Source organism: Cnephaeus nilssonii, assembly GCF_951640355.1.
Source record: "Cnephaeus nilssonii genome assembly, chromosome: 20".
NCBI classification, from domain to species: Eukaryota; Metazoa; Chordata; class Mammalia; order Chiroptera; family Vespertilionidae; genus Cnephaeus; species Cnephaeus nilssonii.
In genome coordinates, this window is record NC_137091.1 from 47,990,120 (window position 1) to 48,014,019 (window position 23,900).

The 23,900-nt window shown below is 44.4% G+C and overlaps 2 protein-coding genes across 9 annotated transcripts in view; both read left to right on the plus strand.

Moving 5' to 3' along the window:
- The window catches only part of LOC307092384 (uncharacterized protein), a 129,569-nt gene that overhangs the window by 23,751 nt on the left and 81,918 nt on the right, over positions 1-23,900 (plus strand). The gene's annotated exons all lie outside the window — the stretch shown is intronic.
- On the plus strand, positions 2,525-15,181 carry LOC307092395 (uncharacterized protein). The gene is made up of 4 exons (XM_079759711.1): positions 2,525-2,598; positions 3,567-3,656; positions 10,439-10,512; positions 11,806-15,181. The coding sequence occupies exons 3-4, from the start codon at positions 10,441-10,443 to the stop codon at positions 13,279-13,281; spliced, it is 1,548 nt and encodes a 515-aa protein (XP_079615837.1). The 5' UTR covers positions 2,525-2,598; positions 3,567-3,656; positions 10,439-10,440; the 3' UTR covers positions 13,282-15,181.

A 23,900-nucleotide genomic window follows, 5' to 3' on the forward strand; every position in this document is an offset into this window, starting at 1 on the left:
GCTTTCCCTTCCCACACCTGTGTCCCCTCTACTGCCCCTGTTACAGAATGTACTCTTACCCACAGCTGGCTGACTCAGTGCTGCTTCTCCCTCTGCTCCATCACCCCTCAATCCCCCTTTCTGTGCCTGCACTTGCTCCCTCAGTTCTCCTCTAAACCAATCTATTTTAAGTGCCTCCCCCTTTTTGTCCCACTTCGGTTCACCTCTTCCTCTCTCCCTCTCAGCTCCCCTTCATCTCTCTGGGCTCCTTCCTCTCCTCCATATTTCTCTACTTCTGTTTTTCTTGCCTTTTCAGGTTGTTTTCGTTTCCGTTTTTCTTATGATTTTCAACATCAGCAGTTTATATATTTCACTCTGTTTTTTTTGTTGTTGTTTTTAAATATATTTCTTTATTGACTTCAGAGCAGAAGGGAGAAGGAGAGAGAGATAGAAATATCAATGATGAGAGAGAATCATTGATCAGCTGCCTCCTGCACGTCCCATTTTGGAGATTGAGCCCGCAACCCAGGCATATTCCCTTGGCTGGAATCGAACCTGGGACCCTTCAGTCCACAGGCTGACGCTCTATCCAGTGAGTCAAGCTGGCTAGGGCATCCCTCTCTGTTTTTTAAGATATGTTTTTATTGACTTCAGAATGGAAAGAAGAAGGAGAGAGAGATGTGGAAACATCAGTGAGCAGAGAGAATCATTGATCAGCTGCCTCTTGCACACCCCCCACGGGGGATGGAGTCTGAAACCTGGAGTGTGCCCTGACCAGGAATGGGAACCTGCCTTCCTGGTTCATAGGTGAACGCTCTACCTCTGAGCCACACTGGCCAGGCTATACTTTTCTCCTTTGTCCCAGAACCTTCTCTGCCTTCATTTTATGCAGCCTCCCCAAGGTCAGGAAGCATTCCCACCTTTAATTACTTTCAACTTCTCAGAACATCCCTTTTGTGACAAATCCACCTGGGAATGTCGTCATGTCTAACATCCCTATTGGGATGGGGTCAGAAGCTCTTGTGTCTTGAAGAAGGGAAATGTAGGTTTTAGGTTTAAGTGGCTGCAGCAGAAGCTCTTGATCAGGGATAAGAAAATGCACATTTTACAGCTTAGGATAGCTCAGAAAGTTCTGAAAGAAGAGTAAATAATAAACAGAAGAGACTTGCTCACTAGATTAGTACAAACTAGTTGCTAGGTAAATATTCTGTTAGTTTACAGAACATGAGAGGTACATGTGGATTGACACTTGCAAAAATTAATGTTTATTTGTGATCATTTCCACATAATTTTTTCTTTATTGCGGTATTTTTGGCAGGAATGTGACAGTAGAGGTGACCTGACCTCCCGTGTCTCTCAGTCACTTTATGCCCATTGTCTCAGTCGACCTAATATGCACGTGGCAGAGGTGCTCTCCTAACTGCAGAGTTAATAGTCTCCCTTTCTCAGTAACACTGGGGATTAAGCCCACAACCTGGTCATGTGCCCAGATCGGGAATCGAACTGGACCTATGAACCAGGAGGGCAGGTTTCCATTCCTGGTCAGGACACACTCCAGGTTTCAGTGTCTTCTTGGTGCATGGGTTAGCGCTCAACCACTGAGTGACACCAGCTGTACCAGGCAGAATAGTCTTATTTTAATATTATTCATAGTAAATTTCCAAATAGGTTGTACTTCCAATGTGTCCTATTCCATGAGAACTGAATTCCATTAACCTTTTTAGTTCAAAGTTCTGTATAAATGTTTTCGTGTTTTCTTTTTCTGTGTATTCAGAAGTATGGCACATAATGTGGAAACTTTGGCATCACAGGTAAAAAGTGATACATGTGATACATGTGAAAACACAGGCCCCATTTGAGAACCTGGATCAGAATCTGTGTCTTTACAGAAGTTCATTTTGTTGTGGTCTGCTTGACACTCGGGAAGAACTCCATATACTTCCAAGCCAGCATAACATTTCCAGCTGAAAATACACCACTGACCCTAAATGATGCAAACACAGCATGCATAAATCTATATGCCTGTGTTCATACCTTTATTTTATTTTTAAATGTATTTTTATTGATTTTAGAGAATAAGTGAGAGAGAGAAAGATCAATGATGAGAGAGAATCATTGTTCGGGTTCCTCCTGCACGCCTCCTACTGGGGATCCAGCCCATAACCCAGGCATGTGCCCTTGACTGGAATTGAATGTGTGACTTAAGTGCGCAGTCTGACACTATCCACTAAACCAAACTAGCTAGGGCTTTGCCTTAACTTTAAAGTTTATTTTCCTGTAAAGGTAAATCTGTACCTTGGATTTGTGGACATATGTCATCCTCATTTGTCAGTGTTCGAAATCACATCAAGGAAGGTTACTGGGGCAAAGTGATCTTATTGGGTGATTCAGGATACTCCCCTATGTCCAATCCTCTTCTGACACTGTTTCCATGTTGGGTGACATTGTGAACTCCTCTGGTGACCTCTTGGTAAATGTGTTTTTTCTTTCAGGGACCGTTGTCCTTCGGGGATGTGGCCGTTGATTTCTCTCAGGAGGAATGGGAATGCCTGGACTCAGCTCAGCGGAACTTGTACCTGGATGTGATGTTGGAGAACTGCAGCAACCTGGCCTCCCTGGGTGAGGATGACTTCCTTCGCGAGTTCCTACTCCACCTGCAGGGTTTTGTTTCCTTTATTATTTTAACATCTCTAGGAGCTTCTGCTTTCTGTGTTAGATTCTTGCTCTCAAGGAACAAATTAGGCCCTAGCTGGTTTGGCTCAGTGGAGAGAACACAGGTTTGCAGACTGAAACGTCCCATGTTTGATTCTGGTCAAAGGCCAATGTCAGGGTTGCTGGCTCGCTCCTTAGTGGGGGCGTGCAGTAGATATCCTATCAATGATTCTCATTGATGTTTCTCTTTCTTTCCCTCTCCCTTTCTCTCTGAAACCAATAAAAATCCTACATAATAAAATGGTAATATGTAAATTACCATCACTCCGCTACGCCCACGATTGGGCCAGCAGGAGGCGCAGGGGGCGGGACTCAGGGTGGCCGGGGTAGCTGATTGGGCCAGCAGGACGCTGAGCTCGTGGCGCCACTGGCGCCGGGAGCTCAGCGTCTGTGCCATGGCTGCCGGAGGCTTTCGGAAGGCCTGGGGCACCGGCGGGGGACCTGGCCGGCTGTCTGCTCCGGCGCAAGGCCTTTCGAAAGCCTCCGCAGCACCGGAGGCTTTCGGAAGGCCTGGGGCACCCGCGGACAGCCGACCAGGTCCCCCGTGATCAAAGGCCAAAGCGGGGGACCTGGCCGGCTGTCTGCTCCGGCGCAAGGCCTTTCGAAAGCCTCCAGGTGCATGATTAAATCATGCACTGGGCCTCTAGTAAATAAATAAATAAATAAATAAATAAATAAATAAATAAATAAATTTATATATGTATTTTTAAAAGGAACAAATTGGAGGTCATTGGGATATAAAAGAAAGGCTTTATGATGTATGTGAATCAAGAACTTACCCTGGCCTGTGCCCTCTCACAGTATGGTATGGAACCCCTCGCTCCTTACCGCCTGCCTGCTCGCTGCTCCTTACCAGTCTGCTCACTGCTCTTTAGCGCTGCTGCGGAGGCGGGAGAGGCCCCCACCACTGCTGCTGCTCTTACCAGCTGTGAACTCAGCATCTGGTTGAACAACGCTCCCCCTATGTAAGTGCACAGAACCAGGGAGCAGCTCCTGCATTGAGCATCTACCCCCAGACGGTCAGTGCACATCATAGTGACCAGTCATTCTGGTCATTCCAGTCACTTAGGCTTTTATATAGATAGGTGTTTCAATCTTTTATCCATTATTTTTTAATATTTGTATTCTAGAGGCCCAGTGCATAAAACTCGTGCACAGGTGCGATCCCTCAGCCCAGTCTGCACCCTCTCCAATCCAGGATCCCTTGGGGGATGTCCAACTGCTGGTTGGATCAGTCCTAACCTGGCAGTCAGACATCCTTCTCACAATCCTGGATTGCTGGCTCCTAATCGCTCACCTGCCTGCCTTGTCGCCCCTAACTGCCCCCTGCTGCCGGCCAGGTCTCCCCCAACTGCCTCATCCCTGCTAGCCTGGTCCCTCCTATCCACCCCCCTGCTGCTGACCTGGTCACCCCTTACTGCCCCCCCCTGCCAGCCTGGATGCCCCCAATTGCCCCCCTCTGCTGGCCTGGTTGCTCCTAAGTACCCCCAAAACCCCCCACTGGCCTGGTAGCCTCTTACTGCCTCCCTTGCCGGCCTGGTCACTTCCAACTGCCCCCCTCTGCCGGCCTAGTCGCCCCTAACTCCCCCCCAACACTGGCCTGATTGCCCCCAACTGCCACCCCTGCTCGCTGGCCTGGTTGCCCCTCACGGACCCCTTGCCGGCATGGTCGCCCACACAGCCTGCTATTTAGTCGTTTGGTTGTCCCTGACTAACCCCCCTGCTGGCCTGGTTGCCCCACACAGCCTGCTTGTTCAGTCATTTGTTCATCCCTCACTAACCCCCCAGCTGGCCTGGTCTTAGGCAGCCATTTTGTGAGGACGTGATGGTCAATTTGCATATCATCTCTTTATTATATAGGAAGTTACACAGGAGAAATCAAAGTGATAGGGTGTTTTTTAAAAATATATTTTATTGATTTTTTACAGAGAGGAAGGGAGAGGGGGAGAGAGTTAGAAACATCAATGAAAGAGAAACATCCATCAGCTGCCTCCTGCACACACCCTACTGGTGATGTTTCCGCAACCAAGGTACATACCCTTGACCAGAATGGAATCTGGGACCCTTCAGTCTGTTGGCCGACGCTCTATCCACTGAGCCAAACCATTTAGGGCTGATAGGGTTTTTTTTAATAGAACACCAGAAATTTATTCCTGTATATTTTTCCACATACGAGGCATCTTTATGTGTTCATATGTTAGTGATCTGCAGAATATTTAAATTACCTCCAGAAGTGTATTTCTTTTTTATTTTTTAAAATAAATCTTTATTGTTTAGATTATTACAATTGTTCCTCTTTTCCCCCCTCCATAGCTCCCCTCCACCCAGTTCCCACCCCACCCTCTGCCCTTACCCCCCCCCCCCCCACTGTCCTCATCCATAGGTGTACGGTTTTTGTCCAGTCTCTTCCTGCACCCCCCACAACCTTATCCCCCCGAGAATTGTCAAATCACCCCCTTTCTATGCCCCTGATTCTATTATAGTCACCAATTTATTCTGTTCATCAGATTTTTTATTCACTTGATTTTTATAAGTACCACGCGCTAACTGATTGCGCAACTAGAGCTCTATTCACTTGATTTTTAGATTCACTTGTTGATAGATATATATTTGTTGTTCACAGTTTTTATCTTTACCTTTTTCTTCTTTTTCCTCTTCTTAAAGAATACCTTTCAGCGTTTCATATAATACTGGTTTGGCGGTGATGAACTCCTTTAGCTTTTTCTTATCTGGGAAGCTCTTTATCTGACCTTCAATTCTGAATGATAGCTTTGCTGGGTAGAGTAATCTTGGTTGTAGGTTCTTGCTATTCATCACTTTGAATATTTCTTGCCACTCCCTTCTGGACTGCATAGTTTCTGTTGAGACATCAGCTGACAATCATATGGGTGCTCCCTTGTAGGTAACTAACTGTTTTTCTCTTGCTGCTTTTAATATTCTCTCTTTGTCTTTTGCCCTTGGCATTTTAATTATGATGTGTCTTGGTGTGGTCCTCTTTGGATTCCTTTTGTTTGGGATTGTTTGTGTTTCCTGGACTTTGTAAGTCTATTTCTTTCACCAGGTGGGTGAAGTTTTCTGTCATTATTTCTTCAAATAGGTTTTCAATATCTTTCTTCTTCTGGCATCCCCATAATTCGGATGTTGGTACACTTGAAGTTGTCCCACAGGCTCCTTACACATCTTCATATTTTTGGATTCTTGTTTCTTTTTTCTTATCCGGTTGGGTGTTTTTTGCTTCTTTGTATTTCACATCTTTGACTTGATTCTTGTGATCCTCTAGTCTGCTGTTGAATTTCTGTATATTATTTTTTTATTTCCGTCAGTATATGCTTAATTTCCAGTTGGTCCTTTTTCATATCCTCTAGGGTCTCACTAAATTTATCAACCTTTTCTAGAAAATTCTTTTTTTAAAAAATATATTTTATTTTATTAATTAATTTACTTTTTCTATATATTTTATTGATTTTTTACAGAGAGGAAGGTAGAGAGATAGAGAGTTAGAAACATCGATGAGAGAGAAACATCGATCAGCCGCCTCCTGCACACTCCCTACTGGGGATGTGCCTGCAACCAAGGTACATGCCCTTCACCGGAATCGAACCTGGGACCCTTCAGTCCACAGGCTGACGCTCTATCCACTGAGCCCAACCGGTTTTGGCTCTAGAAAATTCTTGAAAACCTTATACCCATGGTTTTGAATTTGCTTTCCTCCATTTCTTTCATCGGTGACCTGTTTCTTTGTCTCCGCATTTTGGCTGCTTCCCTGTGTCGATAGAATGGTTTTGTGTGCTAGGTGTCCTATATGGCCCAGTGGCTCAGCCTCCCCAGTTATCTGAGGTGGACACTCTTGGTGCACCCCTTTGTGTGCTGTGTGCACAGTCTTGTTGTAGTTAAGCCTTGATTGTTGTTGGTATTACTGGGAGGAATTGACCTACAGGCCATTTGGCTGTGAAGATCAGCTGTGTCTAGGATGAGAGAACTGTGCTGGCGACACCCTCATGGGGCAAGACTTGCTTCAGTGGGGCTTTGGTGCTCACTGAGTCTGTCCCTTGAGTGTGTCCCTTATGGATCTGAGGAGTTGAATTCTGGAAGGTCCTACTCTGACCCCTGGGTACACTGGCTCTTGGATCTCCAAGGAGGTGCTAATTTAGCCTCTGCCTGAGGCCACCCAGCAGGAGCTATGGAGAAATCTGCAGATTCCTCTTCTTTGTTTGGGGTTTGGAGGTGCCCAGATGAGGCCCAGCTGTGAAGCAGTGCAAGCTGCTGTGGGGCCTTGGGTCTTCTTTTGGATGTTCTGGGGCTCTCTGACCCAGCTGCAGTTTGTTAGGTAATTTTAGATTGCAAAGGGCCAGGCCATTCATATGCAAAAGCCTCTAAGCACAGCTTGGGTGGGGTAGGGTCTCAGGGCGGAGCAAACAGCTATGGCTGATACTCAGCTCTGCCTTAAGAGGCCCCTGGGTCTCAGTGTCCCTTGGTAATTGCTGCAAGCACCTCTGAGAGAAAGCCACCCTTGAGTTCCGCCCGATGCCAGACTTTCCAGTCCCCGCCCCCCCCCCCCCCCCCCCATGAGTCTGGGTCCCCAGTGTCTCGCTGGGGACTGGAGTTCAGTGCAGTTGGGAGCTTGAGTCTCCCTCCCGATTGAAAAAGATAGCTGTGTCCTCAGTTGCCAGCTCCTTTTGTGCGCGCCTTCGTACTTCTGCACTTTACTTCCGCAGCTCCTCTGTGTCTCAGTGTGCTTTTCTCTTTCCTTCTAGTTGTAGAATTTCCACTCAGCCAGCCTTCTGTGGTGCTGGATGATGTCCATTTTGTCTTTTAATTGTAGTTTTGAAGTGGTTATGCGAGGAAGAAATTTCAGGTGTTTACCTATGCCACCATTTTGGTTTCTCCCAGAAGTCTATTTCTTATGGAGTTTTTATAGGGCTGGTCTAATAATGAGAAGGTCTAATCATGAGAAAGTTTTAGAGCTGGGAAAGTTTTTTCCTCGCCATTGATTATCATCTGTTCTGTCAATATTCTTGTTGGATGGTTTTTGTTCATTTATTAGTTCCATGTTTTATCTTGTGTCCTTTCCCCTCAATAGTTTTCTGCTTAGAAATCCCCTAATGATATTAGAGGAGCTGTCTTTTCCATGAGGAATTATTTTTTACTAGAGGCATAGTGCATGGAACTTCATGCACTGGAGGGGGGTCCCTCAGCCCGGCCTGCCCCCTCACATAGTCTGGGAGCACTCAGGGGTGGGAGGCCACCTTGTGATCAGGGGAAGGTGACACCGCATCACACCTCTGCTGCTGCCTGTCCAATGTCCCACATGGTTGTTCAGAATTCAGGTTCAGGATTGGGGTTCGGGCACTGGAGGATGCCGTGCGCAAATGAAAGAGACTAGAGACAATAATAATTTGGAAATTGGGGGCCAGCCAGAAGCCCAAGGAAGGACTCCGCTTTGCTCTGGCCTTGCCATCCCTTTTATTCAGATTTGGGATACACCCACAACCTTTAGGCAGGCAATTCCAGTAACAGGTACCATTGTCTCCATTAAACAGTGGGTGCATAGTTCTGACCTTTGCCAGAGCTCAAGGTCTCCAGCCTCCAGGTTCCTAGTCCACACCCCTCTGCTAGTGAAGACAGTGGGTGGTTTCCCACAGCTGCCACTGCTGGCAGCACAAGTCTCGGCCAACCCGGGTTACCTGAGCCTCAAGTGGCGCGGGGCGGCTTGGCAGCCGTCATCCAAGGCTTACCTGAGCCTAGGGTTGGCCCTGGGCGGCTGGGGGTCTGAGTGGACTGGGGGACTCCAGCGGAAGGCATGTGTAGAGGCCCGGCCTGACTGCCATCTTTGAGTGCGTGGCATTCAATTACCATATTCCTTCCTCATTGGCTGTGGGTGGCTCCATCTTTGAGGGCGGGCCAGTCAATTAGCATATTCCCTCCTTATTGGCTGTGAGTGCTGCCATCTTTGGGACAGCATGAGGGTCAATTAGCATATTCCCTCTTTATTAGATAGGATATGTTTTTAGGTAGTATTCTAGGACCCATGATATTTTCATTGTTTTTATCTGTTGTCATGTTTATATTTATTCTACTTAGATTTCAGTGAGCTGCTTACATGTGTATGTCTCTTTCTCCAATTGTCAGGATCTTAAATGATTAATTTTTTATATAAGCTACCTCCTCCTTTTCAGTATTCTGTCTCTATGGGGTTACCTTGGTGGTCTATTTGTTATTATCTTAGAAGTTCCTTAAATTCTCTTCACATTTCCTCATGTCTCTTTGGTTCTCTGGATCAAAATATTAGTAAATAAAAATATTAATGATTTATGTACAAATTCTTTGATTATTTAATTACTATTTTTTAAATGTATCTTTATTGACTTCAGAGAGGAAAGAGAGGGGGAGAGAGATAGCAATATCAGTGAAGAGAGAGAATCATTGATTGACTGCCTTTCTGTACGTTGGGGAATCGAGCCTTTAACCCACGCCTTTGCTCTTATGTGGAACCAAACTGTGATGTCCTAGTTCATAGATTGAAGCTCTACCACTGAGCCACCACTGGCAGGCAACTTCTTTGATGTTTTGAGTTGATCACATCTTTCATTCATGATTCCACTCTATTTTTTAATTTGAGTATTATGTATTTCAATTTCCCCCTTTGGTGGGATGTTTGTAAAATATTTTCTCATTGTATTTTTATTGTGATTATATAATATTTTCATGATATTTTGTATTTTTCTTTCTTTACAGCATTAAGATATTTATTTTCCATTATTTTTGAGATAATTAATATATTTTTATTAATGTAGTGTCAGTTTGAATGTATTTATTTTGTTTTCCTGATGGTACACTTTTTCTGTTTTGTTTTTAAGACTTGATATCTTTTGTTCAGATTCCTGAATTGTAAAGTAGCATGCTTTTGAACATGCTTTCTATAGGAAGAAACAAATAATAACCATCTGTGGAACAAATTCTACTTTTGGTCAACACTGTTTTCAGGATCTCTATTCTTGATTCGGTTGTCTGTTTAATTTCCCAGTTGGAAATGTTCTCTGTTTCCTTCTCAGACACACGGTATCTTTTCAGGCTTCATATACACTGAGTGTCCAGTTTATTTTGATCTCTGAATGCATAATAACCTGGCCATTCAGTGTATATCTTATATAATAAAAGGCTAATATGCAAATTGTTCCCTCGACCAGGAGTTATATATACTGAGTGGCCAGATTATTATGCGTTCAGAGATCATAATAATCTGTCCACTCAGTGTATATCTTCAGTACCGTAGTATTTGTGGTGCTCAAACAATTACTTATTTGTAGTAGCCACTATTGGGCACTCACCTTGTACTGTCATTCTGTTCATACTCTGTGTCATGCACAACAGACACTTGTTGTTCAAGATGCTTCAAAACAGGGAGATCATTGAACATGCACTTCCCTCATATCTCTCTCTCTCTCTCTCTCTCTCTCTCTCTTTCTCTCTCTCTACCCCCCCCCCCCCCCCAAGAACCTGGGAGGTGGGAGTGTTTTGCTAATATTGCCATTGTTTGCTAATGTGTTTGAGCAGGTTTCATTGGCAAATGTAAGCAACTCTTTGTCCCTCTTTGATGTGAGTTTTCCTCATTGTACCTATCTTGAGCTTTCCTTGAATCCTTTATTGGGTCTTAAGAGTACCTAAAACTGTCATTTGGCCTATAGTTACTGGTAACTTCAAAGTGTACTCACCTGATTGTCAAAACTGAAAATTTGTTGTTCTTTAGGTATGTCATCTGAAGATGACCAGGCCTTTATTCCAAAGCCCGGAATACAAGATTTATTCTCTGAAATAATACTGGTAAGATACAAATGTATACTTAGTGAAAGCCTTGTAATTTGAGGAAGAATGTGATGACAAGTGAGAGAATTAATATAAACAGAACTAATCTGGAATAGTTATCATAATAAAATTGTTGTTACCCATACAGGTCATGTGTATTATGCATTTGGGAAACCTCCCATATTAAAGTCAGTTCCATTGGCAGATCAGTGTGTTTCTTCAGGTGAAAGTCGAAATCAACATTTTACTGTTATGCATTCTTGGAAAGGAAATCTGGAAAACTAGGAATTAGTCTGTAGTGTAAATAATCCTTTGAATTGTTTAAACTATAGGGTGGGATTATACTTTCATCCAATCATTTCTAGAATGTACAGATTTATAATGTACCTATAAAATGTAAATATACCCAATTTCGAAATCATATTATTACATACACACACACACACACTCTATTGATTTTTTAAAGAGAGGAAGATAGAGGGATAGAGAGTTAGAAACATCGATGAGAGAGAAACATTGTTCAGCTGCCTCCCGCATACTCCCTACTGGGGATGTGCCCGCAACAAGGTACATGCCCTTAACTGGAATTGAACCTGGGACACCCTAGTTTGCAGGCCAATTCTCTATCCACTAAACCAAACTAGCCAGGGCTTATTATTACTTTTAAATATATTTTTATTAAATTCATAGAGATAGTGAGAGGGAGAGAGAGAAACATCAATGATAAAAGGGAATCATTGACTAGGTACTTCCTGCATGCCCCCCATGAGGATTAAACTGGCAACCTGGGCATGTGCCCTTGACTGGAATTGAACCCGGGTCCCTTTAGTCCTCTATCGACTGAGCCAATCAGACTAGGTATTTTATTATTATTATGTTTTAAAAATATTTTTTATTGATTTTAGATAGGAAGGTAGAGGAAGAGAGAAAGGCAAACATCAATGTTGAGAGACAACCATTTCTTGGCTGCCTCCTCCATTCCTCTTACTGGGACCGATTCCAAACCCAGGGCTTGTGCCCTGACCCGAAATGGAACCATGACCATTTTGCTCATACTTCCAAGCTCAACCAATGAGCCATGCTTGCTGGGCAATTTGGCAATCTTTTAAACAGGGATTCATTCTTCTTCCTCTGACAATTAATGGTTTGTATTTATTTTCTGTCTATAATTTTAATAAATTAGTAAATCTTTTTTCTATACAACCCTCTTGGTTTAATGAGTATCACAAAATGGTTCTTATGGAACAAGTGTACATGTTTAATGAAATTATAACTGTCACTAAAGGCCTTTCTATCTCCCATTATCACTAGAGTACGTATAATGGAGAGAGCAGTTATCAATGGATTGAACATGGGAAAAACTTTAAGCAAGAGTCATTTCTTAATCATCAGTGGAGAAGGGAGCTTGCAGAGGACCATTATAAAAGTGGACAAGTCATTGACCAAATATTCAATCACAATACACGTCAGGTTATTCTTATTGTGGAGACGACACACAAAGGAAGTCAATGTGTCCAGTCTTTTCAGCAGTCTTCAAATTACACAAAACAAGAGAATATTCATTCTGGGGAGGAGGCTGACAAATGGATTCCTTGTGGTAGACTCTCTAGTCAAATATTCAGTCTAAATAAAATGACAAAAATCCATAATGGAGAAAAACCTTATCAATGTAAAGTTTTTGGTAAAACATCTAATTGGCCTTCAGGTTGTACTCTAAAGCAGGAAATTCATATTGGAGAGAAGCCTTACAAATGTAAAGCATGTGGCAAAACCTTTAAATGCCATTCATCTCTTATTGTACATGAGGGAAGAATTCATACTATTGCAAAATTTTACAAACTTGGAGAAAATAAAACAGGCTATAGTCAGTCCTCAAGACATACTCAGCATCATAGAAATCATATGGGAGAAAAGTCTTACAAATGTTCAGAATGTGACAAAGCCTTTAGCCGGTGCTCAACCCTTAGTATTCATCTGAGAATTCACACTGGAGAAAAACCTTATGACTGTAGAGATTGTGGCAAATCCTATGGCAGCTCCTCAGACCTTACTAAGCATCAGAGAGTTCATACTGGAGAGAAGCCTTTTAAATGTAGAGAATGTGGCAAAGCCTTTAGATGGTCCTCACACCTTAATACGCATCAGAGAATTCATACTGGAGAGAAGCCTTTTAAATGTAGAGAATGTGGCAAAGCCTTTAGATGGTCTTCACACCTTACTAGGCATCAGAGAGTTCATACTGGAGAGAAGCCTTATAAATGTAGAGAATGTGGTAAAGAGTTTAGATGGTCCTCAGAACTTACCCCACATAAAAGAGTTCATACTGGAGAGAAGCCGTATAAATGTGGAGAATGTGGCAAAGCCTTTACAAGGTCCTCACACCTTACTACGCATCAGAGAGTTCATACTGGAGAGAAGCCTTATAAATGTGGAGAATGTGGCAAAGCCTATAGATGGTACTCACACCTTACTACACATCAGAGCATTCATACTGGAGAGAAACCTAATAAATGTAGGGAATGTGGAAAAGCCTTTATATGGTCCTCAGAACTTACTCTGCATAAGAGAATTCATACTGGAGAGAAGCCTTTTAAATGTAGAGTATGTGGCAAAGCCTTTAGAAGATCCTCAGAACGTACTAAGCATCAGAGAGTTCATACTGGAGAGAAGCCTTATAAATGTGGAGAATGTGGCAAAGCCTATAGATGGTCCTCACACCTCACTACCCATCAGAGAGTTCATACTAGAGAGAAGCCTTATAAATGTGGAGAATATGGCAAAGTCTAGATGGTCCTCAGTACTTACTCCACATAAAAGTTCATATTGGAGAAAAGCCTTGTAAATGTAGAGTATGTTGAAAGCCTTTAGAAGGTCCTCAGCACTTACTGCATTTCAGAGTTCACACTGGAGCGACGTCTCATAACATAAATGTAGAGAATGTGGCAAAACCTTCAGTGTAGAATCATTCCTAAATTATCATAAGAGTTTACACTGGAGAGAAGCCTTATACATGTAGAAAATGTGGCAAAGCCTTTATACATTTCTCACACTTATCAGAGAATTTACACAGGTGAGAAGCCTTATAAATGTCGAGAATGTGGCAAATCCATTGGCAGATGTTCAAAATTTACTGCATAGCAGAGAGATACTGGAGAGGAGCCTTTTAAATGTAGAAAGTGTGACAAAACTTTTATCTACTGTTCCTTGCCGTAATAACATAGATTTCATAGTTGGGAGAAGTCTTAGAGATGTGAGGAGTTTCATAAGTTCTTGACCAGCAGTGAGAATTTACTGACCATCACAGAATTCTCTCTGCAAAAAAGCCTAATGAATGTGAAAAATGTAAAAAAAGCATTGAAAAGTCATTCAGGTATTATTGTATTCGAGAGACTTCCTAACAGACAGAACTTACAAATGTAGAGAATAGGCTGGAGCCTTTACCCACAGCTCAAAATTTACTGAACATCAGAGATTTTATACTGTAGGAAACTACACTGTGGAAAATGTGAGAAAACAATGGCTGGCATGACTTGGTGATTTACCTTTGACCACCAACCACAACTTCAGGGTGCAATTCCTGGTCAGGGCACAGGCCCTGGTTGTGGACTCAATCTCCAATGTGGGGCAGGCAGGAGCTAGCTGATCCATGGTTCACTCTTATCATTGATCTTTATATCACACACTCTCCTTTCCTGTCTGACATCAATAAAAACATAATTTGAAAGAAACAAAAATAGTGAGGAAACCTTTCGTCAGTGTGTTTTCCTTCCTGTACATCAGAGAGTTTATACTGGAGAGAAACCTTGCAAATGTAACAAGTGAGATTAATCTTTTTCTTGTCAATGGAGTCTTATTTAACATCAGATAATTCATTGTGAAGGAAAGCCTTACAAATGTGAAGAATGAGGCACAATTTTTAATTAGCCTTGTTTTGCTTAACACATGATAACTTGTACTGGAGGGAACATCTATAAATATACTGTGTGTGACTTCGATAAGCAGTGGGGTTGCCTGCACTGTGAACCTCCGTGGAAGAGCGTGAACCCATGAACCAGGAAGTCAGCGTTCATTTCCCGATCAAGGCTCATGACCTGTTTGTGTGCTAGATATCCAGTAGTGTTCACGCAAGAGGCAGCTGATTGATGATTCTCTGTTATCATTGCTGTTTCTCTCTCCCACTCGCTTCTCTCAAATCCTATACCAGTGATGTTGTAGTACAATGTAGATGTTTCAAATCCAAGATGCAGAATTGCCATGCACTCTGCATTGGAGAGAGCACACCTCTCCTAGTGGAACTCAGAAAATTAAGTTTATTTCTTTTACTTCCTATTTCATATCCTCTGTGTTATGGTGTTGTGTTTTTTTCTCTCATTTTTCTACTCAGCTGATACTCTTCTGCAGCACTTTAACAATGGCATCTAAACCTCTTCCTCTCCCACATGAGCCATCTGGCCCCTGTAGCTTCTGTTCCGCAATTTAGAATTGACTAATGCAATAACTGACTTCAGAATTTGGCAATATCTTGCTTTATATTCATGAAGTAGGTAGATGACCATTCATTCATGTTTTCATGATAGATTGTAGATTTTGAATATGAATGTTAATTTTTGGATTATAATAAATTGGCTTCTGTGTGCTTTATAACTGGAATGATTTTTCTTGTCCTAATTTTCATTGTTTTCCATAAGCATTTCTCAGTGTTACCTCATTACCTTCTTTCTTGGGATGGACTCAGTCCGTGTTAAACAAATTATATTGTCAATTACTTAAATGTTGCTGGATATTGGTCATTCTTCCAAGAGGAATCCCAAGACCATGGCAGATTTGCGGTTAAAATTTTTTATTTTTCATAAGAAGTTATTTTATATATTGACAGCATGACCACAGTTATGTTCATAGGCATTAGTTGTCCCCGCAGTGTTTTCCAAGCCGTCAGTGTAAGTTCCAGGGACAGCAGGTAAGCAGGGATTGAAATGAAAGCCCCACATTCATTCCTTCTCCAGTGGACTGTTGTAAATGTGTACAAGCTGGTAAATACCAGTTCCTTTGCATGGGCCAACCCAAAGAATCACAATGATTAATGAAACTAGATATTGGATACTCTCCTACTCTACTTCCTGACATTCCCATGGAGCATTCATACGTGTAAGAATCTCATGATATTTTGTGACTAGGTCTCTATCTGGACCAGGGGCTTTATGGTTTTGTTCTGTTCGGGACAAACTATTGGATCCGTATCATTCATAGGAATTTGATGTCACCTAGACAATAATTCCATTTTCTGGTACTGTAGTGAGGAATATTGAGGAGGTGTATTGATGTAAAAGATACAAAAGATTTGTTTTTCACATGGTCATTAGGAAAATAGATGAAGCAGACATTGTTTCTAGGTTTAGAGGGCCTTCTGTCTTCATTTTGTCTAGAATGCATTTTCCGCTTTGGGGTAAAAAGCTCTAAGTCAGAGATTTTAACAATTTTTATCTCATGACGCAAATGGAGTAATTATTGAAATTCAGAGGTCTACCAAAATATGTATTTTGTCAATCTGTCAAAAAAATGTCTGACTTTGACTCATGCACACCACACAGCTATTACTATGCTGGCCTTTGTCACATTTTAGTCGACAATCTATGGGTAATGTATTCTATGCTATTGACTAAATAGCCAGGTGTTGCTTGTTCTAAAAATTCTTGCAGCACACCAGTTTGCCTGTGTGACACTCTGAATGATAATCTCTGCTGTAAACTTATCCAATCCGTCTTGTCTAATGAGTTATTTAAGACCAATTTTTCTGTATTGACTTTTTTTTTCCTGGCAGGTCTATCCATTGATGTCAACGGGAAGCTAAAGTTTGCTAGCACTGTATTAATTACTTTACAAAATGCCAATAACTACATACCTATCAATAATCACTTACAATATAAATGGGTTAACTGCTTCAACCAGAAAACAGGTATCTGAATGGATATGAGAATGATACCCATACTTATGCTGTCTACATGAGACCCATTTCAGATAAAAGACACCACATGAAAGTAAAGGGTTAGAAAAAAAGTTATTTCATGTCCACCTTTAGTCCCCCAAAAATCTACTCTGCAGAGAATTTTACTCTAGTGCAGTGGTTGGCAAAACGGCTCGTGAGCCACATGCGGCTCTTAGGCCCCTTGAGTTTTTAGCAAAGGCCAGCTTAGGAGTACTCTAATTAAGTTAATAACAATGTACCTACCTATATAGTTTAAGTTTAATTAATTTGGCTCTCAAAAGAAATTTCAATCGTATTGTTGATATTTGGCTCTGTTGACTAATGAGTTTGCCGACCACTGCTGTAGTGAAAGCTCTCATCCTGGACAGTGTGCATATAATAGGCATGAGGATAATTGTGCTCAGAGTTAGCTGACCCATGTGGACCTGCCGCCATTTAGTGAAGTCAGCACGTAAACAGTTTTTCATTGCCCAGAAATTTGTTTTGGAAGGAAAAGTAGTAGACATTCTACATTATTATCAATGGCCCATTAATGAGATTATAGGAACTACTAAATAACATTCATTTGACAATGTACTCCCAGAACACACAGACTTCAAAGATCACAACTTACTATCAATATATTTATCCGTTGAAAAATATATTAAAATTTTTCTCTCCCACAGTGTTGGAAGGTACCTTATGTTATCAGGTGCCTAACATGAATGGACATCTGTGTCTGACACTTCCCTCATCTACAATAGAAATCAGACTTCAAAAATGAACAGCCTACACATCATAAATAGCCACCTGAAGACACTGGTGCAGCCTGTCAAATGAATATTACAGCTAATATTAGTAATTAATAATAATAATAGGCTTCTGTTAAGCCTACATATATGTATCACAGCTATTAATATTGCTGATGGTGTAATACATGCCCTTAAACTATAAGAAAATATAATACTAAACACAATATATAATAAGTAAAACAAAACCTGAATCATAATATAAATTTAATCTCTTGTGCCTTACCAGTGTGGCTCAGTTATTGAGCATAGACCTAGGAACTGGAAGGTCGGGTTCCATTCCACATTGGTGCACATGCCAGGGTTGCAGGCTCCATCCCCAGGGAGGGGCATGCAGGCGACAGCTGACCCAGGATTCTGGGTCATCATTCATGTTCCTCTCTCGTCCCTCCTCTTTCCTATCTGAAATCAATAAAAATCTATTTTAAAAAATTGCTTGGTATACTTAATAGAGGCCCATAAGACTTGACTGCCTTCCATTTACATTATTTTCACGTTAGAAAATAAAAATCTGGCCTTGACTGCCATCCAAGGTTACAGTCTTTCTCCAACCCCAATGATCCATTATTTATTAAGACAAAGACTAAGACTGAGCCTTCCTAGAAATGAGCCTTCCCAGTACCAGGGCACCTCATTATCCTACAAAATGTTTGCTCCTCGATACTTCCTTTGGATTGATTTATGTGCCAAAGGTAATGTGTGCATGAAAAGGGGACACATGCTAACTTAACAAGCTCACCGAAGTCCTGCATGTCAGCCTTTCAAAGTCAGAGACCTAAAGTAACCAGAAAGGATGGTCTGAAATGAAAATTAAGAGCAGTTGTAGCAGGTAGTCAGGTCCTAGGCAAGAATCTTCCATAACAAGAGGGAATCCTTATCTAAGCCTGTCTATTGTACTTTTCAGCCAGGATAACATTCCTTTGGAATATCAGGGTAACTCCCCCTTTTCCAGAACCCTCAGGACACAACCAGTGCACCAGGGGGAAACCATAAACCCTCATTGTTATGCTAATTGTTCAGTTAAGTAAGTTGTGTACACTTACATAAAAGACATGTTTCTACCACCAATGGATTTCATATAATCCCCTTGCATCTTTTTAATTATAATAATAAAAGCATAAAATGCAAGTCGACTGAATGACTGAACAGCAGAATGACCGCCTGGACAACCTTCTGGATTTCCCACCATGGTATGACACCAACTGGTGCCAGGCCATCCAAGCGGATGAGATGAGATTCATCGGGGGTCAGGTGTCGCTCCGTTCTATAATCGCCCTGCAGATGGAGGCCCAGACCACCTGCCGGCCACGAGATCAATCAATTGGGGAGCTCCACGATCACCACAAAGAGGGAGCCCCAGGCCACCAAAGGGGGCGAGGGGGGGCAATCCATCACGGAGTTACAGCTAGGTGGGCAGGGCCTACATTTTGGGGTCATTAATGGTGGAGCCCTGTGATAGCCCCAAAGAGGGAGGACCAGGCTACCAGGCAGCACCACTGTGGTGGGTGGGCGGGACCTACCTCTTTGGGGTCATTGGTCATGGGGCTCCCGGACTGTGTGCACGATTTTCATGCACTGTGCCTCTAGTAATGTATAAAATAAAATGCACAACTGCTGTTCTCTGGAACATTATCTCAATTTGTTGACATTTTGCTTCCTGGCACTTGTGGATCGTTTGGCTCAAATAAACCGCCAAAAATTCTTTATAGTTTGAATGTTTCTTACGTTGACAGGAAGATGTTAAGATATAAAGAATTAAAAATAAAAGACATAAGGAATCGTGCAATGTATTTAACTGAGAGTTAAACATCAGTCAATAAACATCTAAGAGAAACCTTAAAGGTATAATGTGTGTGGGAAAGACCTTATCCAAAATTGCATCCTTGAAGGGTCCCCATACTATGATTTTGGAAAGAAATGTTACAAATGACAGCAGTGATGATTGTCAGGAGGAAAACGGAAGGCCTTTCTTTTTCTTTGCAGTAACCTTCCATTCGCTATGAAAAGCACCTGGTAATTACCCGCAAAGATGGCTGACTTCCTTAATTCCAGCTGCTTTTCTCTTTAATGGTAAGACAGAGGGGCTGAGAGAATCGGCTGCCCTTCCCCCTCTCCCATCCTCACTGAGGTTTTAATGACTCGAGATATTGGAGGCAGAAAGTTTCCGGTTTCAAACCCAATCTGCCCCACTTTTGAATTCTTTGTAGCTTCGCTGTAAGAATGTTAAAGGCCTGTGAAGATCCTGGGAAAGACACCTCCTGGGACATGTGCAGCTGAAGGGCAGGCCAGCCAGTAGCTCTAAGCGCAGCCTCTGGGATCTGGAAAACTTATGTGTGAATTCCTCTGATTCCCTCCTGTTTGGTCCCACCTTAAGGAGCCAGCCCCAGAGGATGAGACTTCAGGAAATTGCATTGCATTCTCTCACCCCGGGCTGAGACCAGAGAGTTGGTGTCAGGCCTGAGGGGGTGACTAGGTTTCCTTTAGGGTAGAAGTATGCCATACAGGGTCAGGATGCGGGTGCAGCATTGGTCCAGAGGAGGGGAGGCAGGATTTGGTCAAGGGAGTCCAGGGAGGAGACTTCACCAGTGGGTCAGGGGGAGCGCAGTTCTTACGTTGCCTCTGGGGGCGTCAGCCCAGAGCTCCAAAATGTGAAAGAGCTGTGGAAACAGAGTCTAGTCTGCCCCCTTGGTCCTGTTGCTCCCTCCTTCCCTCCATCCCTGCACAGGCCTGGCCCCGGGGCTCGCCCCACCCCCTACTCTCCAGCAGAGGCTCTCAGCTCAGGCGCTGGCCCCGCCCACCCCGCGGGGAGGCGCATGCGCAGTTCCTGGCAGACGCGGAAGCGGCTGTGGAGGGGAAGGTGGCGGTTCCCTGAGGAGGTGTCTGTGCTTTAAAGCCGCTGCTCTCCGCCCCCTCCCCGCAGGGAAGGCTGAGGGCGCTGCGGGCGCTGAAGTCCGTGGTGAGGTCCCCGCCCCGGAGCCCCTCACAGCGGTGAGTCCGGTCCCGGGCGGCTGCGCAGTGGAGGCGCCGCGTTCCTTTGGGGGAAACTGAGGCCCGGCCCGCGGTCTCTCCGCCTGTGGCTGTGACCCCCGCCTGCCGCGTGGTTTTCCTGCTGAAAACCATCCCCGGGGCCGCCGGTCCCCCCGCGGGGCTGGGAGTCTGGGTCAGGGGGTTCCGCCCTTTGCGCCCCTCCCCCGCCCGGCGCTTTCCGCCCACAGAGCCCGGATGGCTCCCGGCCTGGGGGTCTGCACCCCGCCTTCCTAGGCCCCCCCATTAATAAGGGGTCTGAGTGCCCGGGGAGCACAGTGTCCATGGGGAGGGGCTCAGGGGAAGAACGCGGTGTCCCCAGAAGAGGTGACCTGCCCGCAGGGAGGGCTTTGTGGGGGCGGTGACTGCGGGGGGCGGGGACCCGGGCTGGGGGGTCAGGAGGGGGAGGGAGAGAGACAGACACGTGGGAGGAGGAAGGGCGGTGAGGGGTCCACAGAGGGGCCCATAGGGGTGTGGGAGGACTGGACGGCGATGGTGGGAGTGAGGGGGGAACTCGGGAAAGCAGCCTGAGGAGGAGGGAAGTGGGGAAATAGGGGGAGGGGAGCCCAGAGAGAGGAGGGGAGCTGAGAGGGAGAGGGTCCTGGTGAGCAGAAGTGGGGGCCGCACAGGAGGAGGCAGGTCAGACGGAGACACTGGTTCAGAGGAGAAGAGTTGGGGAGCGAGTGCAGGGACGGAAAGGGGGGCTTAGGGAGGAGGGAGCAGAGGGGAGCAGCGCGGAGTCCCCAGCTGTGGGGAGCAGGACAGACTGTAACGGGCAGCAGCGGGGACACGGCGTGGGGAGGGACAGACGCGGACGTGTGTGGAGATGGAGCCATCAGAGACCAGGAGAAAGAGCACCGGAAGGGAAATAGGTTTCAGGAGGTTCATGGTCCAGGTGTAGGGACAGACAGAGAAAAGGGGAGAATGATTGAGGGACAGGGGAGTGAAATAAAGGAAAGGACCACAGTGGAGAAGGAGACAGTGAGACAGAAACAGATCTATAACTATAAACATAAATACAGTGTAGTGGGAAGGAGGGGAACCTTAATTTGAATGAGAGGTGACTTGATGGCATGTGGATGATTAAGTTGTGATATATGGGCTTGTGTGTTTATATGGTTAACAACTGATTTATTTAAACAGATTTGACTGAGAATTATAAATCTCCAGTTTATAAGGTTTGCCAAATGTATACTTATTTGCTTCCATTTGCAAACCTTATTCATACAGGGAGAGACTGGTATGTTCCTGATGGGCCCCTTGTCTTCTGCTGGGATGGCAAGAAGGAGGTGACCCTGGGATAAGAAATGACTAAGTCTGCCCCCACAGGATGCTTTATCAAGGAATATTAGAAGCATTAATCTTTTTTTCTCCCCAATGTATTTGCATTTTCTATTTCTGACATTTCCTTCATGTAAATAGTTGTTAAATGCTGAAATAAGCATTGGTGACTTCTCACAAGCAGCCCTTATTCTTTTCTTAATATAATGTAGTCTCCACCTTTTTACATCTTTAAAGCTAGATATCATTACATTAAAAAAAATAACCACCCTAATTGTTTTGTGGGTTTTGGTTTTTTCTTTGTTTTTCTTCTTGCACCGTCCAGAGGTACTGGAATACCACCTTGATGTGTGGAGTAGACGGAACAAGCTCCTGTTCCATATCCCTACTCCAAAAATACAGCCTATCTCATAAAAGAGTAATATGCAAATTGACCATCACTCCCACACAGGATGGCTGCCCCCATGTGGACACAAGATGGCTGCCACAAGATGGCCAGCAAGGGAGGCAGTTGTGGGTGATCAGGCCAGCAGGGGAGGGCAGTTGGGAGGGACCAGGCCTGCAAGGGAGGGCAGTTGGGGGCGATCAAGCCTGCAGGGGAGGGCAGTTAGGGGTGACCAGGGCGGCAGAGGAGGGAAGTTGGGGGTTACCGGGCCTGCAGGGAAGGGCAGTTGCGGGGGGGGGACCAGGCCTGCAGGGGAGGGTAGTTGGGGGGGGACCAGGCCTGCAGGGGAGGGTAGTTGGGGGGGGGACCAGGCCTGCAGGGGAGGGCAGTTAGGGGTGATCAGGCTGGCAGGGGAGGGCAGTTGGGGCAATCAGGCTGCAGGGGAGCAGTTAGGCATCAATCAGGCTGGCAGAGGAGTGGTTAGGGGGTGATTAGGCTGGCAGGCAGAAGCGGTAAGGTGCAATCAGGAAGATGGTAGGCAGGCGAGCAGTTGGGATCCAGCAGTGCTGGATTGTGAGAGGGATGTCCGACTGCCCGTTTAGGCCCGATCCAATAGGATCGGGCCTTAACGGGCAGTGGGACATCCCTCGAGGGGTCCCAGGTTGGAGAGGGTGCAGGCTGGGCTGAGGGACGCCCCCCTCCTGTGCACGAATTTCGTGCACTGGGCCTCTAGTTTCATATAATGTCCTTGGATAGAGGACGTAACACATATTAAACTGATAAGAACAGATACTACACTTGATCTTAGCCAAAAGGTTGAGCAGCACTGTTTTCGGTTTTAAATATATTGTGTGTAGTTCACATTCTGACTCCTGTATCCTTTCTACTGTTTATCATATCTCGAAACATTCCTTGGCACTTAGTAATGTGAGCGTATCTCAGCGTGCACCTGGTAAGGATGTCAATGATCTTACCAGTCAGAGTCTAGTTCTGTGAGCGGCTGCTTCCTTCCCTTTATGTGATCTGTTGATTTAGTGACTGTGAGCCACAAAGGAGCTGCTCCCCTCAAGTCTCTCTTTTCCATTCTCAGAAAATGTTGAAGGGTGGACTGGATTGACCTGAAACTTGGTTCCCACAGAGGCCATCTATTCATGGTGAATTCACTTGATCAGCATATTAGAATACCTAACGTTTCCCAAAGATTTTATCATGAAGATCTATTCTCTGTAATTTCCTGGGAAAAGAGGAAGTAAATCTACCTAGGACACCTGCACTGCTAAAACCTCTTGCTTCAAGCCATCTGTGGGAACCATGCCAGTGATATCAGAGAGTCAAGGGTAATTAGAGTGTGAAGGACTCATCTATAATACATGAGACAGCCAAAGACACTCTGAGCAAGGGAATCTTAACCTTTTGCACTCAGATGTTGAGTGTGACTCGACACGGTTAGCATCGGTAGCAGGAATCGAGAAAAAGCAAGCGAGTGCAAAGGATTAATCAGGGTGATCAAGGACTATACACAGATACAAGGCCACTGCAATCTACACTGTGCCCTTCTGTAACCCAAAGGATTGATGTCACTGTTGGCAGGAAGCCTGTTTTGTCTAAGTAGTAGTACAGTATATTAGTAAGGCTAGAGACCTCAGATGAAGCGGAGAGCTGGTACTGCTATGATGTGAGGCTAAGAGCTTATGGAGAGCTCAGATATAGCTACCATGTGAAGCCAGCCTGCTAAGGAGGCTGGGGAGATGCAGGGAGTTCAGGTGCCACTGCCCTGTGAGACCGTGAGTACAGAGGCAGCGTGGGGCTGCTCAGATGATAGATGTAGGCACAGAGGACACTGCTGCTTCTTGAGGCTGTGGGTACCGAGGCTACTGCTACTTTGTGGGAAAGATGTATTTATCAGCCGGTGTGCGGCTGCCTGTATAGGACTGTTGTGAAGAGC